This window comes from Lipotes vexillifer, unplaced genomic scaffold (genome assembly GCF_000442215.2).
Source record: "Lipotes vexillifer unplaced genomic scaffold, Lipotes_vexillifer_v1.1 scaffold1798, whole genome shotgun sequence".
NCBI classification, from domain to species: domain Eukaryota; kingdom Metazoa; phylum Chordata; class Mammalia; order Artiodactyla; family Lipotidae; genus Lipotes; species Lipotes vexillifer.
The window spans coordinates 45,263-63,391 of NW_006789032.1; the positions used below are offsets into that span (position 1 = coordinate 45,263).

The window sequence follows — 18,129 nt, forward strand, 5'->3', positions numbered from 1 at the left end:
TATTTCCCTCTCGTGTGTCCTAGTGTGGGGTCTAGGTAAAATAGTATAAAATTAATAAATAAAAATGTTAAATAAATAGCAAACGTTAACATAAGAGGTTGTGAATATAAATACTTACATTTTGACAAAATTAAATAATTTACAGAATAATTAAACTAACTACTTTCTTATTTCTTCCAGGAAGTGCAATTTCTCTACTTTTAAATACTAACTTGGAATCGCAGTCACAGTTGATTTGGACTCTATTTACACGTTAGGAACATTGTGTTTTTAACACATTAAATCAAAATTTACCTTCTTTCGAATCTCGAGTGGATCTAAAAAGAAGTGACACCTTGGTGGTCTCTAGTTAGGAATTTATCCCCTGACCTCGCTGACACTGTCCCCACCTCGGTAAAGCTCAGCCATGACCCGGGTGATGGGCGGGTCACGGGCCACGTGGGCACACAGAGAGCCAGAGGCCCTGGCCTTGACCCCAACGTGGGTCTAAAGGCCACTGCCTCGAGGGAGCCAAACCCTGAGCACAGGGTCTGCAGGCTCGGCCGGGGGTGCTTCCAAGTGGAGCTGGCGCTGTCTTTCAGGGGGTCCTGGGCCAGCTTCCTCGAGGCCTACTCCTAACCTACCCTCTGGAACGCTGCTCTCTTCCACCCTTAACGTAAAAACTGAATTAAAGGACAACAGGAAACACACTTGCCACGCGGCCTCACCGCGCAGGCGCACTGGCCGCTCCAGGCTGACTCATCACACGCACCACCGCCCGGCCGGGCTGCCCTCCCGGCCTTGACAGACAAAGGAGTACTGTGGCTGCAGCTCCAAAACTTCCCTGAGAACCTGGTCCTTGAGTTTCCCCTGGAGACTTCGAGCTTTTCAGAAGCAAAAATAAACCACTTTGTAAGACTTCACGCCCCGCACTCGTGTGGAGAGGCCAAGGCCTCTGGCCCGGCGAGCGCATCGCATCGAGGGAGACACGGATTTCCAGGCACCCCTCTGGGTAAACCCCCCGAGGCCGCCCTGGGCTGCCAACTAGAAGTCGCTGTGAGTTGGGAATCTCCACTGGGAGGGCAGAGGGCAAGGGAGGTAAAAGATGGAGGCAAGTCGGGGTACCCCAGGTGCCCCGGATCAGCACGATGGCTCCTCACACGAGGAGGACTAGACCTGGATGCCCCTCACGGCCTGCTTGATGCTCTCGAGGAGGTCCTTGTTCTCGGGGTTCTGGTAGCACTCCTGGTTGGAGTACATGTCGGTGAGGGTGCTTACATAGGCATCAAAATTCTGTTCGCATATTGGCTCCTAGAGAACAGAACCAGTTTAGCGAGGCCCATCCGTGCAGGGGGCCCCAGGGTTTCCAGAAGCAAGGGAAATCGATGGGGGAAATCTCGGACCCACACGCCCACGCCACCAGAGACAAGCCCATGGACCCACCACGGGCAGCACTCGGGCTGAGACAACCACGGCACAGGCTGCTCAGGAGCCTACAGCCACCGTGGCCAGCTGTCTGCCCAGGCAGAATCCCCAGCTCGGGGCCCTTCCAGCAAGACCCCAGAGGCAGAGGGGTGCCCGCCCTCCCAAAAGCCCCAGGACGTGGCTGCCAGCTCAGCTGTGGTGGCCACGGGGCCGCCGCTACCTACCATGTGCGGAAGGCGGATGTTGGCAAGACTTTGGATGAGGGCTTGGCTCAGGCCGGACAGCTCCAGGAACAGGGCTTCGTTCTGCTGCTCAATGAGCCTGTTCTCCTGCTCGATGTTCCTCAGGCTCCTCTCCATGGACGAGATCTGCACCAGACAGAGACGGGAGCTGCCTTCCGACGCATCCCCCTGGGAGCGCGCGGGGCGAGCCCGCTGGGCCACGCCTCACGTCCCTCTGCGAGGGGGTGAGGAGGCAGGGGCCCTGCCACAAGTGAGGGCTGGCAGCACCCTGGTCCCTGGGTGGAGGAGGGGATGCAGTGACTGAGCCGGGCGGGGGGCGGTGCCACGGCTTCATGTGCCCCACGGGGTGGAAAGGAGCACAGACTGAGGCACCTGGGCTCAAGTCCCAGCTGCTACTAGCTTCCTGTTCTTCCTCTCTGGTAGGGACACTGTACACAGCTTGTGGGACGTCCGCCTGCCTTTGGGTTTCCCCCACCAGGAAGACCAACCAAGGGCCTAATTAAAGCTGTGGAGGCGAGCAAAGCAGGCCGCTGCAGCTCTGCAGCTCACGGCGGAGGTGGAGCCAGCGGCGACCCCTCCGGCACACCAGAGAGCATCCTGGGATTTCTGGCACAAACACCTCTCCTTCTCGGGACCCAGCAGGGCACTAGGCGGGAGCCTGGAAGTTCTCCCAGGGGCTCTAAGGGTTCCACGTGGAACAGCAGAGGATGGTGATGACAGGGCTCATGGCCATGGGCAGTCTCGCCTGCTCTAGGTGCCACAGGCACCACGTGAGTCTCAGGGTGAGCGGAACCCTGTGCAGAGGGTCACCACCCCGTGGGGAAGGTGGGAGAGAAGCCCACCCCGGGGCCTGGCCCAGAGGAGACGTGCTTGGGAGGGCAGCCCCCAGCCTCACTGCATCTCAGAGGAGCCTCAGGGCAGAGACAAGCTCATGCAGTGTGTATGACACACCAAGCCATCCCTCAGGGGCAGGATGGTGAGCCGCCTTCCAGGGCGCTATGGCTCTGTGACCTGAGGCTGAGAAGCGTCACTCTCTCATCGCCTAGCGACAAGCCTTTGGCTTTAAAAAAGTTTTGAGTAGAGGTCTGGAGCCTGCCTTCTCTGCCTGAGCCCTCCTGCGGAGCACACAACTCAAAACTCCCTGGACGGGAAAGGGGACCCCAAGTCCTTCCAAAAGGACGATAGTGAATAATCTGTCTATAAATAGGTGGGCATTGGCAAATAAAGAGAAATCAGAGGAGCTTCCCAAGGGTGTTGACACTGGGAGATCCCTTGGACTTTGAGAAGGAAAGGAACAGGGAGGTATGGGGGGGACAGCCACCCAGTGGGGTGTCTCGGTCCCCAGAGACAGCCCCTGCACCCCTTCCCTGCTTTCACTGCCTGTCAACGTGGAGAAGACACTGCACAGCAGGACAAAACTCCCTCCAGATCCTCATGGGCTGACGCTCTTTTTACACCAGCTCCTGGGTAACAAGAGGTCAGCGTAGAGGCCCGTCTGCCAGGGGAAGGAGGGGCAGCACAAGTCACATGGACTCCAACATCTCACACTTCCCATCCACCCCCTCTGCCCCCCAGTTCCACAGGGCCAGGTCACCTCCTTGTCCCTGGGGACGTGGCTGTGTGCAGCCTCCCCTTCTGTGCCCCTAGCTCTGCTCCGGCCCCCACTCAGCAGCCAAGGGAAGGGCATGGTCTTCTTTTCAAAGCAGACCACCACCGTTCTTTGTGGGGTTTTGTTCTTGTTTTTTCTGGTTGCAAATGTTCGTTTGGGGGAAATCAGAGAGATAGGATGCAGACACCTAAAGTAATGTGTAACCCTGTCCCTCAGCGCAGCAGTTCTTCTGGGTCGGACGCCGTGCTCACCGCTTTCCTCGTAGAAATGCATTCACCTTACTACAAATGAATGCAGTAGGTTCTCTTATCATCTCCACGCTACCTAGGAGGACATCCAGGTACGGATCAGATGAGAGCCTCACAAGGTCACGGAGGCGGTTTGTGGCAGCGCTGGGCTGGAACCCAGCGCCAGCCAGGCTCTGAGGACCCACACTGGGGTTCTGCTCCTACTAACCAACGGGACCAACAGCCACCAGCACCTCAGGACTCCTGACGCCGCTGAGCAGAGCACGCGCTGAGCAGAAGCTCGACAAGGCGCTGGGCTCCCCCCACACTCCCCAGAAGAGGAGGCCGAGGATGGGAAGGACATCCTTGGGTTGGGAGGGCAGGGCCGGGGCAGGTAGGCAGCACCACCCACCTGGGACTGCAGCTGCACCATGGCGGCCTCCATCTCGGAGTTGGACTCGTTCAGGTCACGAATCTCCTGGTTCAGCTGCTTGATCTCCTCGTCGCTGTCCAGCACTGCCCCAGAGAGAAACCTCAGTCGCGGCTCTCGCAAGTGGGGGTCAGCCGAGGCCTGATTTCTAGATGGACCCAGGGGCCCCCTTCCCAAGCAGAAGCCCTGGCTCATGGCCCAGATCTCAGGCTGGGAAAGGTGGCCTTCAGGACTAGCAGACGTGAGTCAGCTGTTTGCCTCCTGGCCCTGGGTCTTGGTGGGAAAATAGACGCCTCTTGGGCGAGTGTTAATTGCTGAGATAAAAATGGGAGTTTTTCCCCATGGCGCCGATTTCCTCAGCTTCCCTCTTCATCGAGCCTGAGTGAGTTCACAGGCCCACACTATGGCTTCCAGCGCTGCCAGCAGGGCTCACCAGCCCCCAGGCTAGAGCCGTAATGCCCACGCGAGGGCACAGGGCAGCCAGAGGCTCTGAGCCCAGGTCAGGAGGACCAGCGGCTCAGCTCAAGAGCTCTGTCCCCACCGCGACTCGCTCCAGGGCGGCTTTGCTTCCCGACCCACTTCTCGCCAGTGCCACCCGCCCACTCTGGCTGCAGAGACCACGCACAGGGGCTGCAGGAGGGCAGCCTTACCATCACTCGTCTTGAATTTCGTGCCGAGAACCTCATCCCCTGAGGCTTTTCCCTTCTTTCCAGCGAAGGTCGCTCTGGGACAGCCAGACAAGCTGGAAGCAAAGGTCGCACGTGAAAAGCCAGTCCAAGCTCACGCACCATGGGCCAGTCTGAGGTCACATGTCACAGTGAGAGCTGGCGGCCTGGTGGGATCCTGTCTGGAATGTCGTCGCTCATCCCCGGTGCCCCTCGCTCCTGACTCCAGCCCCCAGGCTCCCTCAATCCTCAGCAGCCCAGGCCATTCCCAGCTCAAGCCACTGCCCTGAAGTCTTGTCCCTCGGACGGCTCGGGGCAAGCGCCACACCACCTTTTCAGGAAGGACTTCCTACCCCCTCCCTGCTGCTATCTCCCCTCAGTGTATACCATCCTTCACCAAACTAGGCATTTAACCTATGTGCTGGTTTGCAGGGAGGGCTGGTGTCCCCTTGTTCCCCAGAGACCATCTGTCTCCAGAGACTGATATTTGATGGACTTTCAGTAATGGCTTGTGGAATGAATGGGCTACCAGTTTGGGTCTTACTTTTGCCTCGAGAAACTACCACTTACACCTGAGCCCTGGTCTGGCCCTCCCTGGGAGCCTTGCCCACAGCCCCGCAGCTGGGGCCCTCCTGGGTGATGGAGGGGCAGGGAGGCTGGGATAGTCACCTCCTGTGGGTGAGGAAGCTGCCGTTGGCATGGCCGGAGCCGTCGCAGCCCGGGGTGGGGCAGGTGGGCCCCTCGTTCTTCAGGGGCTTCCAGGAGGAGGATGAGCCATTGAGGGAGCCCTCTTTCTGCCTTCGGGCGGCCAGAGGGCAGCCCGACGCACTTCTGTGAGAGGCGTATTTGCCGCTGATGTGACCAAGCCCCACGCAGCCTGGAACTGGGCACCTGGGCACAAAGAGGTCAGAGGTGAGCCCCAGGCGCCAGAGCCCAGAGACCCCCCCGCCCAGGCCAGACCCTAAGACATGCCGGGGTCTCCTGGACGAACTCCAGGCCTTGGAGCAAGAGAAGCACAGGAAGCACAGGAGGACCGGGCCCTCCCCAGCACGGGGCTCGCGCTCCCTCCCCAGTACGGGGCTCGTGCTCCCTCCCCAGCCTTGGCCTCACATCCCCTGCACAGCTGGGGGGTCAGCAGCCACCTTCTCACCCCGACCCTCAGCAGCAGTGACCCCTGGGGCCTGGGGCTGGCTCTTGGTGGCCTCAGGTCTACAGCTGGACCTTGCGGCCAGCATCATTTCTGTATCAGCCCAGAGGCCACTTGCTGGGAGCTTGCCCTGAGCACTGGCCGTTTGTCACCGCTTTCTACATGCCACAGACCCAGCAAGCACAGAGGACCCAGTTCACAGAGAGCTCGCTGGGGTCCGGACACGCCAGAGGCAGGAAGCCCCCGGGAGGTGGCAGGGCTGGGGGGGCAGCGTGCTGCCTCGTGGCCCGCACACTCGGACTCATCTCACAGGCGGCCTCCTCAGCCGGGCCCATCCTCATACGTCCCCTGTCTCAGCTCTCACCCCTTTCTCACTCATCCCAGCCACGTGGGCTGTCCACCAAGCCGGCCCAGGGTCACCTTCGCCACCGATCCAGAGCGGAGTCACTGGCAGGGGCCCCTGCAGGGGACTTGGGGAGGTTCCCTTCGACGTCCACCGCCAAGCCTGGACACCTGCCAACTGTGGGGTCCCAGGGGGACCAGTGGGCCCGGCCCTCTGAGGTACCTGAGGTACCTGACGTTACAAGATCAAGAGGCCACGTGAGAGGCAGCACACAGCTGAGTCTAAGCGCTTCTCTCCCGCTGCTCCTCGCGAAAGCCTGGCCTTCTCAGGACGGGCTGCTGGTGTCTCCCAGCAATCGCCCTCGTGGTGAGTAGCTCACGTACGTCAACGGTGACTCTGCGAGTCTTTCCCTCCACACCCCAAGTCCAAATCTTCAGGGCTGTCAGGTGACCTCACGTTAAGACGTGCGGCACACCCAGGGGACCCCCGGTCAGAGGCACATCTCTTTGGTCGGGTGCCAGGGCGGCCGGGGGCAGCCGAGGCCTCTCCACGGGCAATGGATGTGCGGCTCCCGACCCGCCACGCTGGAACCTCCACAGACTTTCCTTCTTTTTTATTGGGGCGCAGCTGTCTTACAATGTTGTGTCAAGTTTCCACCGTACAGCGAGCGAAGCGGAGCTCCCCGTGCTACAGAGCAGGTCCTCGTTAGTTATCTGTTTTACACGTTATTAGCGCGTATGCGTCAATCCCGGTCTCCCAAGTCATCCCACCCGCCACCTCCACAGACTGTCTAGGTCAGTTATTCGGTCGTGGCCAAAGGGATTTACCGCAACGTGCTGACCGACTCAAACGCCGCAGACACGAGACGCCTAAGGGGGAGCTCTTGCTCTGCGGGCCCCTCCGCAGCCGCGCCAGTGCCGGCCGACCGAGTCACGCCACGCAGCAGGCGCGGCGCGCCGACTGCGGCCACCTGCCCGTGTCTAAGATGCTCGTCACTTATAAATACGGTTAGTCTGTGGCTAGGGAGGAGATCCTATAAAACGGGGGTGCGACGGGGGCGGCCCCCGTCCTTGCCATGGAGCCGTTAGAAACTTCATCCACCCTGTAAATGCTGAACTGTTCCCACAAGTCACATTCCCCACTTGGCTGCAAAATCTTGTTGTTTGTCTTTAAACAAGGTTGACAGCACATCAGGGAAAGGAAAACCACTTTTCCCCGTTAACCTGAAAAACGCTGATCTTGACTCTAATCGTTTGCAAATGCAGCACAATTCATTTATCATCCCTACCAGCAGGATCCTTGCTAAACCCATAACTGCAATGCATCTGTATGATCACAGGCAAATTCCTAGGTTCTCGGAAGAAAAAATATTCTTTATCCACCCTCTCATTTAGTAGGCAGCATTCACAATACCAACCACCATGTATTTTGCATTTTTGATTTAGCATTCATTACAGTTTTACCGTATAAATTAAATAAACACGCCACTGCCTTATTACAGCAAACAGCCGGTGGGGCTGTCCCCTCTGAAGGGCATAATGCTGGTCAATTAGGCCCCTCCTCTGTGGCCAAGCAGATGTCTGGGTGGCCAAGCTGCTGGCGTGAGAGCTCCCAGGAGGAGCAATGGAACCTCGGGCCAGGTTGATCCCCTCTACAGAGGTGAGTGTCCGGCTGTTCCTGACAGTCAGGGCAGACCTGCTTCCCGTGGAACTGCGTGCCCTGCCCCAGGCAAGCCACCCGAGTTCCTGGGCCACCAGGCAGCCAGAGCCATTCTCTTCCAGCCCTCACCCGCCTGGGGGCACCCACTGCCTGCTCTACCTGGTGTCAGCTCTGAAAGTCCTGGGCAAATTGGGTGGTGGGTCACCCTGTTTGCACCTGTGGCACAGCCTCACCCCCACCTGCCAGTGGGGAGCTCGGGGGGTCCCTCCTGGAAGGATCAGTTTTCATCAGTTTTCAGCGATACCAGCCCCCACCAGGCGAGTCGGGGTCTGGGTCAGGGTTCATGACATGTCAGGCACCCCCAGTGAGAAGGTCCGTAGAGGGTTTCAGGCACTCCGATCACTTAAGGCCCAGGATGTCCTCTCTCCTCCCCACAGGACTGTTGAGGTCCCAGTTCAAGGTGACCCTCCCAGGCTCCCTCACTGCGCGTCAGCCCCCTTCGGCGGTGTGCGAGCGCGCACGTGATTCAGAGACTTGCTGTCTTTCTAAGCACCCTGTCCTCCGTGACCCCTGCACCTGACCTTTCCCACCAGGCCAGGAGCCGTGCAGACCGCAATGCCCGTGAGTGCCTGGGGTTGCCAGGCCCTGAGGTCCATGCCCAGGTGCCCAGGTGCGCGGGCAGCAGGGCACTCTGCCTCTCCCAGCCCGTCAAACACCGCAAACCTGAGAAGCCCAGACAGGAGCCCGCGCACGCATGTGCCCCCCACACAACGCACATGGCTCCCGCCTGCAAGGTGTCCCCGTGCACGGTGCGAGCACGTCTGTAAACGTGGGCATTGTCACAGCTATATTAATGCAAACAGAATCTAGAAGGAGCTTTTAAAATTCTAAAAAATACCGGAAAACCCCAAGTCTGCACAGCAGCCAAGAGGCCGGCAGGACCTGGACTCACTTCATCAGCTCAGGGTCTTCCTTGTCATCCTTTGCGGGTGCAGCCTTGGCTCCGCTTTTCTTGGCACGAGGGCAGCCTGACAAACTGGTTTTGAAAGAGGAGACAATGCCACAGTGGTCCAAGGACAGCAAAGCCTCACACCCCCCTGCCTCACCCCTCCCCTTAAGCTCTGTGACAGCAGCCCCGGCGGGCCCCGGCAGCGGGGCCACACGCAGGAGGCGGCACCGTGAGCCCCCAGCTCTGGTCAGAGGGCGCCCTGATCAGGCTCTGGGAACACTGGCAGTTCCCACGAACGGGACGAAACCGTCTCTGGATGCAGCAACGTTAACGTCTTACTCGGAGCCTGGAACTTCGTCTGAGGAGGAAGCCGTCCCCACCCGCTCCGGCCTGGCACCCAGGGCACAGCAGGCTCACCTCCGGTGCGATGCGTAGTTCCCCGTTATGTGGCCGGAGCCGTCGCAGCCGGGTGTGGGGCACCTGCAGAGGAGAGCAGAGCTGGGACCAGAGCCGCGGAAGTCACGTGGCCACAGAAGACGCCTCTATACTCAGCCCCCTACAAGCGGTCTCCCCACTAAGGTCTCACAAACGGCCACGCGTGTCCCGGCCGGCCTGCTGCCACGACCTCCAGGCCTCAGAGCTTGGCCACCCCCTCTCCCCAAGGGGGCCCAGGGCGGCGGAGAGGGCACGTTTCCACTGCAGGATGATGGGCTCCTGACTCAGCCCCCTGCAGAGGACCAGGCTGGGCTAGAAGGTTCCAGAGCACATGTGGGCCTTTAAACAAGCGCTCAGGATGCAAACCTCACATCTAGGGCCGGTTCATCCTCCTGGAGCTTGCTGGAGGAAGACGGCCTATCCTCACCGAGGGCTGCCACCATCGTGAGCACGAACAGACAGCACTGAGCACCTGAGACGTGCCGCCCCCAGAAGCGGCGACGTCGGGGCGTGAGTCCTACTTGGCGAGCACCGAGTTCACACGGGCGCGGGCTTTCGAGGGACGGCTGGCACCAGCCGAGGGGAGGGAGGGGAGGAACAAACCACAAAAGCCCAACTGTGTGCACCCCAAGTGCTTGATGAATGTATCACGTAGAAGGTAAAACTTCCCCTCTGATACACCGGCTTGGGTTTTCTTATTTTTTCCCTGAATGTCCACTGAAGAAAAATGAATCCGTTCCTGCTGGCGTCAGTGGGGAGAGCACCCGATCCTGCAGGTGGGCCCTCAGGAGGCCTCCTCCGGGGTGGATCTGCCGCCTGTGCCGTGTCCCTCATGAGGGCGTGGTTTCGTCCTATGGGACCTGGCAGGACCTTGGTGCTTGCATCTGGAGAGCCTGGCACTCACTGGGTGCTTATCTGCCATTCCTGGCTTCATCCTCACATGGAGAGAGAACTGTGGAGTCAAGGCCATTCCTCAGCACAAACGTGGACCCAGAAGGACAGAGAGCCGAGCGCCAGCCGGGACAGGACACGGGTGGCCCGTCAATCAGCAGAGGGCTCCCTCGCGCCCAGGCTCCGGCAGCCGTCAGCGGGCGACACTGCCCGCCCATCTCAGGCTGGCATGGCAACACGGATGGGCTAGATGCCCAGGAGCCTCCTTCCTGGCCCCTCGGGCTTTCTTGGGGCCCTCTCTTCACCCCTGCCCCAAGTGCCACACATCAGCGCCTCCCTGGCCTGGCAGCCGGCCAACGGGTCAATCTCCCTCCTGTCGGTCTTTGGGGTAACTCAGACCCCACTGAGGTTGGGACGCCTCCTGCCCGTCACGTGTGGTCACACTCCAACCCCCACATCTGGGCCAAAGAGGCTTTTGTGTTTTAACGGAAACCACCCACCACCTCTGTCCAGATAAGCATCACCCTTTTCAAATGAACCCCAGCTGCTGGGACCTCCTGCTCTGACACTCCGCGTCTCTGCGCGGCCCGCGGTCCCGGGGCGCCAGCTGCTCAGAAGGGCCCTCTGGGCCGCACTGCGGGCACCAGAGCGTCCCTCGCATGGCTGTCTGCACTGAGGCCCGGGCCTTGTGACCCCCTCTGGAAGGACACTCCTCCTCCTTCCTGGTCCTTCGCAGCTTCGGAGCACACAAGCTGGGCGCTGCAGGCAGTGGCCAGGACGGCGCGTCCACAGCAGTCCCAGGCCTCTGTGGCCGTGAGCATAGCTCTGGTCTGTGGCTGACACCCCCGCGAGTTGCAGCCTCTGGTGGTGCCTGTGAGTGGGTCTCAGGTCTGGGGGAGGCGACTCGGCGAGAACACGCACGTTGGGGCCCTCCAGGAAGGCGGGGCAGCCCCATCCTCCTTGCTGGCCTGATGTAACGGCTTTTCCCCAAGAGTCGTGTCCGAGAGAGGATGATGTCACACGGCTGGAAAAGCAGGTGTCTGCTCTGGGCGCCAGTAGCGTCGGCCACTCTTATGGCCCTGGGTAACCCCAGGGCCAGCTCCAGGAACCCTCCCACCTTCTGTTCTGAGTGCGTTGTCTGGGCAAGACAAAGAATCCATGCAGCTTGGTGCACAGCAGAGGTCACCCCACCCCCACCCCTGTCCCGTGGCCGGGGCGGGGTGGCGGGGGGCTGGCCCCCACCCTGTGCAGAGCTCCCCCATGACGCCCTTGCAGGCTGGGTGGCTGCACTCTGAACACCCACACGTGCAGTGGGCTGCGCAGCCCAAGGCAGCCGAGTCCCCAGCTCCTGACCACACTGGGCACGTGGATGCGAAGAACAAACGCCCTCGGGATTTGATTAAAACACAGAAAACACATCGCTTGCAGCTGTCACTGCAAACCAGGTGTTGATGGGGGGGGGCCACCAAAAAAGACTCATTTGCAAGGCATGGCACAGGTGCCTTTGCCCCCCGTGGACAGGTCACCTTCAGCTGGCACTGCCACGAGGCTGATCAGGGTGCCAAACCCCCACCGAGCGGGGGAAGGAGAGAGGAGCGTGGGGGAGCCAGGCCACATCCACACTGCGGCCTGCGAGAAGCAAGGAGCAGGCTCCAAGGGAGGACCCCTGGGGGAGAGAAGCGCGTCGGAGGGAGTTAGGGAGTGATTTCTTTGCACGCGAGGAAAACTTTCCATTGCTAACTTCCAGACAAGTTTGGGTTACAGCTCTTCACAGGCTCTCAGTCTCAGAAGGGCACTGACCCTCCCTGTCGGCCACATTTCTGGACCCAGACCGAGTCTGCGTGTTCCTTCCAGGAGCCCTGACTAACGGCTCTGCAGGAAAAGGGCTACTGAGGGTATGTGGTCACTTGTAGAATTCCACCACCACTCAGGCAGGCCTGCAAACTGGAAAACCATGAAAACTGATCAGTTAGAAAAGCAAGACGAATTGGAAAAGATAATAGGAGAAAGGACCACGAGAAAGATGGTAACAGAAGGGAGGAGGGAGAGCGGGAAGAGTGCGTCGGACCCGCAGGACTGAGGCCTCGTTGCATTTCTGGGGCTGGACACGGGGTGAGTGAGCACGTGTGTGAAGCTGCCATGATGAGCTGAGCCTCAGAACATGCAGGTGTCAAAGCCGATAGTTCCCAGAAAGACGCTTCTGGTCATGACCCCTGCCCAGCCTTGCCTGCGGGAACGGAAGGCCCTACTGGTCAAAGAGGCAACGCCACGCTTCTCCTGGCTGCTAGGACCAGACAGGCTCCCTGGAGCCACAGAGATGAGGCCGGCAGGACCGGACACTCTGAGAGAGCTGGAGCTTCCTGCCCCGTTTCTGAGTCAGCTCAGGTCGCCGGAAGCCTGCGGCAACCGTGGTTCCTCACCTTAGAGGCACCAGAGCCCCAGTTCCTCTCTGGCCCCAGACGGGGATGGGCCGGGGAAACCCGGCCTGGATTCAGGCCCCCCAGCACAGGGGCCCAGGGCGGTAGGAACCCCCTGAAGAGGGGGCGACCTGAGGGCACAAGAGGGGGCCGTCCTTCCACAACCTCGGCTAAGCCTGGAAACCCAGAGCCAGCGCCTTGTGGCTTAGGGCTTTGCTCAGCTCAAGGCATGAAACCAAAGGCAATCACAGTCCCAGGTCCAGCCCCGCGAGGACGCTGAGAGCCGGGAAACCTCTGGGTCCTTGCTCCTTGCTTGAACAAGACCATCAAGCAGAGTGGCCGGTGCCACAGGGCGGCCCTGCCCAGACATCAGGGGCAGGGGGAGCAGAGACAGGGCACAGCCAAAGAAGGGGTGAGCACGGAGGAGAGGCGTGGGGGCGAGGGCACGAGGGGCCAAGACGGAAGCAGCTGGAAGGCCCTCTAAGCCACGGAGAGACTTACAAGCCAAGGCCAATTCGGGACTCCTCCCGAATCTCCACGGCAGGAGGAAAGCAGGCCCAGACAGCCCGGCAGGGGTCCTCAGGAGAGCGAGAGAACGGGCCAGGCCACCACGAGCCAGAGCCAGGCCCTACCCCTGCTTGGCCCTCCCGGCCCTCGGCCCTCAGAGGGGAGCACGGGAGTCCGTAGCGGCGCTGGGCCCCAGGGGGCAGGCAGAGAGCGGCGCTCAGAGCAGGGAGATACAGGCAGCAGTGGCGACAGCCCAGCCAAGCAGAATCAGCCCCTCCGTGGCCCTGCCTCTCGGCCCCACGGCCCCGTGCCTCGGGCTGGGGCCGGCCTGTGCCAGAGCCCCGCAGAAGGCTGCTTTTGGCCGGAGCCTCATGGCAGGAGTGAGCAGAGCAAGGAAGCCACCCGAGAGACGGGAGGCCAGGAGGGCAGACATACTTGAGGTCAGCAGAATGGGCAGCCATGAGGTTTCTGAGGCTCTTGTCAGCAAGAGGGCAACCAGAGAGGCTGAAAGAGAAGAGACGGGACGTCGGGGTGAGCAGTGAGGGAGGGGCAGTGGAGACGGGACGTCGGGGTGAGCCAACGCGGGGGGCAGAGGCGCAGAGGAGGAGGGCCCACCACGCAGCGCCCAGGCCGGGCCGGACCCGAGTGGGGGACGAACCTGCGGTGGGAAGCATAGTTCCCAGTGATGTGGCCGCTGCCGTCACAGCCGGGGGTGGGACAGCTGGACAAAGGAAACAGAGCGTCAGAACAGAGAGCGAGGCACCCCCGCCAGGCCCGCCCCCCCAGGCTGAGCCCGCTCGGAGAGGGCGGCTGCCACCTGCCTCTGGCTCACCCGAAAGCCAAGGAGCGTCTCGTCCCCACCAGCCCTCAGGGCCGGGCCCTCGCCTCTCCGACTACAAGCTTCCACGCAACTGAACTCAAGAAGCAAAGGGAACCCACGTGAAGCTCAGCTTAAAGTTGGGGTGCCTCCGAAGCAGACGTGCTGTGCGTGCACACGTGTGCGTGCTGGGGGATGGGTGTGCAGGGAGCCCCTTCCTGACGTGGCAGGGCCTTCCCCGAGGACAAGACCAGAGCCATCCTGGGGCGAGCCAGCTACAGGGCGGGAGGAAGCTGGAAGCTGGCGGGTTTCGGGGCAGGAAGAGGAACCCCAGGAACAGACTCTAAGCGTCGGTGGGGGCTGGATCACCTGAGGGGCAGGGGCCAGGCCTCTCACGTCCCTTGGGGAAGGTGGTTCTTAGTGGGGGCTGGCCAGAAGGCCGTGGGGTGGCCCACGTCTACCAGTAGCCGCCCCCTCTCCGGTGGCACCTGGTTAAACTGACTCGGCTGCCAGAGCTGAGGTCACGGAGCCCGAGGCAGAGCGCACCTCAGGCCTGGGCGCGAGGGCCAGGAGCACAGCGGGCGCTTGGGCGCGGTCCCCTCCCTTCGGCCCTTGTCTGCTCTGTGGGCCAGACGGGGGCTTTTGCTCTCGCTCTTTATCAGCCTGAAGGAGTGGGTTAGAGGCCAGCGTGGTGCAGGGGCGAGAGGACGCCTTCCCCCGCTGCCCGGCCCAGGGGGGTCCTAGTAGCGGAGGCCCAGCCTCTGCCCACCAAGGCAGCCGGGCCATTAGGACGGTCAGCGCGGGGGGCTCCCGCCGACGCGCCCTCCTCTCAGGGCCGTGGCGCTGCCCTGAGGGGTCCTGCCGCCCAAGGTGGGGACTTACGTGAGTAGCTCCTTCTTTATGTCCTTGGAGAGAAATTTCAGCTTGAAGTTGGCCAGGGTGGCCTCCCCGGGGTACCTCCTCTCCTCAAAATTCTCCTCCGACGCTTCCTGGTCATCTGCTTCAGAAGAAGCAAAAGAATGGGCTGCTGGCTCTGACTGCAAAAAACCAGCGGGGAGAGGTTTCAACCAGCTGGCGGGGGGCCGGGCGCCCGACCCGGGGGCTGAGGGAGAGGGGCCTTTCGGAGGCATTTTCCGGAGTCTCCTGTCTTCTGGAAGCAGGAGGAAGACACAGGAAACAGCGCCCCGAGGGGCTGGGGTGCTGCCTCACCTCAGCCACTGCTCCTGAGCTGCCCGGGAACGAGGGGACCCAGGCGCTGCCCAGCACCGCGGCTTCTGACGCGCTCCGCGGACTCAGGCGGGTGGGTCACCTCCAACCACCCGCCCTGGGCTGCAATCTACAGGCCAGAGCGTACACCGAGTGCGGCTCCTTTGGGGCCGGGGATGCACTCAGCAGGCAGTGGCACTAAGGAAGTGTTTGTTGGAATGCTATGAGGATGAGATGGCACAATGTACAGAGTATGATAAAAAATAATCACAGCGACCTTGGGACCATCTGGCCCTACCGTACCCCAGCCAGCATGATGACCTGCCCACAGCAGGCACCAAATAAGCACCTTGACCTCAAAAGCGGGGCCTGGAAGTGTTCCATCGCCACCCAAGGGCAGGGTGCCGTGGATGCAGGGGTGAACAAGGACAGTCCCTCCGTCCAGGCGCAGGGAAGGAGTCCACGAGAGTCAGGAAGGTCAGTGCCCTACAGGTCAGTCTGCAGCAGACCATTAGCCCCCGTGGTGGATCACAATTCAGATCTCAGGACTGGTGCTTGCTGTGTGTCCCAGGCACGCTGGCCAACCTCCTGGGCACCACACTTTTAAACTGGAAAAAATAGCGGCCCCTCCCAGGACGTCTGGGGATGGAAGGAGGGAAGGCCCTCGGCGCCAGGCCGTGCCGAGGTCACTGTCGCCACTGTTACTATTACTGAACAAGGCACAGCTGGGTGGACGAAGCCCCTCAACTTAAGCCCAGTCTGCAGGAGACACGGGGGCCGCCCAGAAGCATAGGGGTAGAGGCTGCTCCAGAGCAGGGAGCGTCCCAGAGGCCCCTAGACACGGGGGCCAGGGGTGTTGGGATGTTAGGGGGACCTGAGGCGGGGCTGCTGCCAGAGTTGGTGAGGTAAAGGCTAAAGAGTCGGGCGGTAGCCCTGCCCCGGATGGCCACGGAGCCACGGAGCCTCGGACGGAACTGAAAGGAGCATCTGAGCAGGGAGTGGGGCGGTAGCCCTGCCCAGGATGGCCACGGAGCCTCGGACGGAGCTGGAAGGAGCGTCTGAGCAGGGAATCCAGGGCCACGGTAGAGGGACGGGGAAGGCCTGATGCAGGAGGTGTTTCTGGGGGGTCACCCAGCAGGACGTGGGCACCTGTGCCTAGGGCACAGGGGAGGGGAGGAAGGGCCTGGGGGTCAGCTGCGGCTTCCTGCTGGAGAGCGGACTGTCGACCATGGGGCAGAGCGGCAGGCTTCTGTGGCCAGGGACCACAGGAGCTCTGAGACCAGGGTCATCCACAGAGGACATGACAGCCCTGGGAGGGGACGAGGGTGCTCAGAGGGCACGTGGAGGGGGCGGGGGGCAGAACTGAATAGGGTGACAGCAGACGTGGGGACGCTACGCTGGAGGCCCAGAACAGGAACAGGAAGGCGGGGCCCACCAGCCAGGGAGAAGCCCTCCTGCCGGCCCCGGCTGGGCAGCCTCAGCCAGCCAGCCTCCCTCCCCTGGGGGCTCCCTCTGAGAGGTGGCCCTCTTCTGAGGCCAGACATTGAGTTGCAGCCACATGTGACTGAGGCAGAAGACCTAGGCCTGGGGCTCAGTCGGCTCCTCTGTAAAGCGGGGTTGCGTGTGAAGCCTGCAGAGAGAGGGGCCCTAGCTGGCCCTGAGGGTGGGACTGCGGAGGGGTGGGCTCTCAGAGGGACCCTCACCACCCTGTACTCCTGCACAGGGACCTGCCCCCCTTGCCCTCCTGGGAGTGGGGGCTGGCAAGGAGGGCAGGGCTGGGGGGGCACCCCCAGGCCTGTCCACACTGTGCAGAGGCCACCTGGTCTGAGCCCTCAGAGCAGGGCTTTGCTGTTCGGGAGGCTCTTCCCCTTGGGGAGAAGCCCTGCGTCAGCCCCCACCTCAGCTGATGGAGTAACTGGGAAGGGAATGTCCCACGGCCCCCAGACAACGGCTCCGACACAGCGGCCTGGTCTGCGGCTCCTAACCAGGCAGTACTGTCCTGGGACTCTGGCCACTGGCCACCAAAGGGGCTCCTGAGTCCAGGAGTTTTCTCCTGCCTCCGTCCAGGGAGCCAGGCGCCTGAAGTGTCCTGGTGACAGTGAGAAGAGGCTGCTGCCAGAGTTCAGGGTGTCCCTAATCTGGACAGCAGGCTGGTGGGAGGCCCGCAGAAACGAGGAATTCGGAGCCATTCCCAAATCATGCCCCACGGGACCGGAGCAAAAGCCCTTCTCGTCCCTGTGCTCTCGGAGAGCCGCACTGGTGCCGACCACTGACTCTGCAGCGGAGAAAGGCCACCTCTCTCTCGGAGGGGACAAGGCCACACGCTGGCCCAGTGTGAAAATCCCTCCAAGAAGGTGGGCTTAGCTGCCCGAAGGGTGCAAGACCCTGGGTGGAAAGGGGCAGGACACATGGAGGCTCTGCCTGGAGCGAAAGTGCGTTCACACCCGCCCTCGCGCGAGGCAGACTGACCACCAGCGCCTGCTCGACCTTCTGCCAGCTCAGGACCCCAGGACCCACCTCCTCAGCTTCCTCCTCTCGCTGGCGGCTGGGCTTGGTGTAGTCCAGGGGCCGGTCCCACTCGTCCTGGCGGGAGGCATGGCTGGACTGGGGCGAGGTCACGGAGCTGCTGGGGGCAGTGATGCTCTGGCCCTGGGAGGCATCAGGTGAGGTCACGCCGGGGCCGCCACCGCCGCCAGGGAAAGCATTCTCCCGCCTGCGGTGTCTGTGCATGCTCAAGTCCAGGGTTCCGTTCTCATCCACCTCAATGTCCGTGGCCTGTATTGCAAAGGTAACGTCTGTGTCAGACGCCAGCCCCTTCCCACGTGTGCCTCTGGTCCATTACTCAGCTCACCGGAAGCCCAGGCAGTGTCTCCCTCCAAAGAGAGCAGAGCCAAACAAGGAGAGAAGAGCCTATGCGGGAAGAAAGCGTCCTGAGGCTGATGTGCACTGTACGCTCCGCCCACTGCCTTGAGGCTTCCAGCGCCGGAAAACCGGACCTTGACACGGCAGCTCGTGTGGGCCCCAAAACACGTGCAGGGCCCTCAGACTCGGCGAGATATGGGAACACACGTGTGCACAGCCACTTGGGCCCCCTTAGGCACAGCGCACGGAGTTCGGAGGGGACCCATCCAACGTCTCTGCCCAGCAGGGTCAACGGTCAGGAGGGAGAAAAGGAAAGAGT

The 18,129-nt window shown here is 61.6% G+C and overlaps 1 protein-coding gene across 1 annotated transcript in view; it reads right to left on the reverse strand.

Annotated features, from left to right (window-relative positions):
- Window positions 1–1,149: 1,149 nt before the first annotated feature.
- The window catches only part of MYT1 (myelin transcription factor 1), a 45,000-nt gene continuing 28,020 nt past the window's right edge, over window positions 1,150–18,129 (reverse strand). The window contains exons 12-22 of the mRNA XM_007462268.1: window positions 17,466–17,723; window positions 14,625–14,779; window positions 13,584–13,646; window positions 13,361–13,429; window positions 9,093–9,155; window positions 8,679–8,762; window positions 5,247–5,468; window positions 4,563–4,654; window positions 3,895–3,998; window positions 1,629–1,772; window positions 1,150–1,290 (exon numbers count right to left, since the gene is read on the reverse strand). Coding sequence (XP_007462330.1) covers window positions 1,150–1,290; window positions 1,629–1,772; window positions 3,895–3,998; window positions 4,563–4,654; window positions 5,247–5,468; window positions 8,679–8,762; window positions 9,093–9,155; window positions 13,361–13,429; window positions 13,584–13,646; window positions 14,625–14,779; window positions 17,466–17,723 — 1,395 coding nt within the window. The remainder of the gene's footprint in view (window positions 1,291–1,628; window positions 1,773–3,894; window positions 3,999–4,562; window positions 4,655–5,246; window positions 5,469–8,678; window positions 8,763–9,092; window positions 9,156–13,360; window positions 13,430–13,583; window positions 13,647–14,624; window positions 14,780–17,465; window positions 17,724–18,129) is intronic.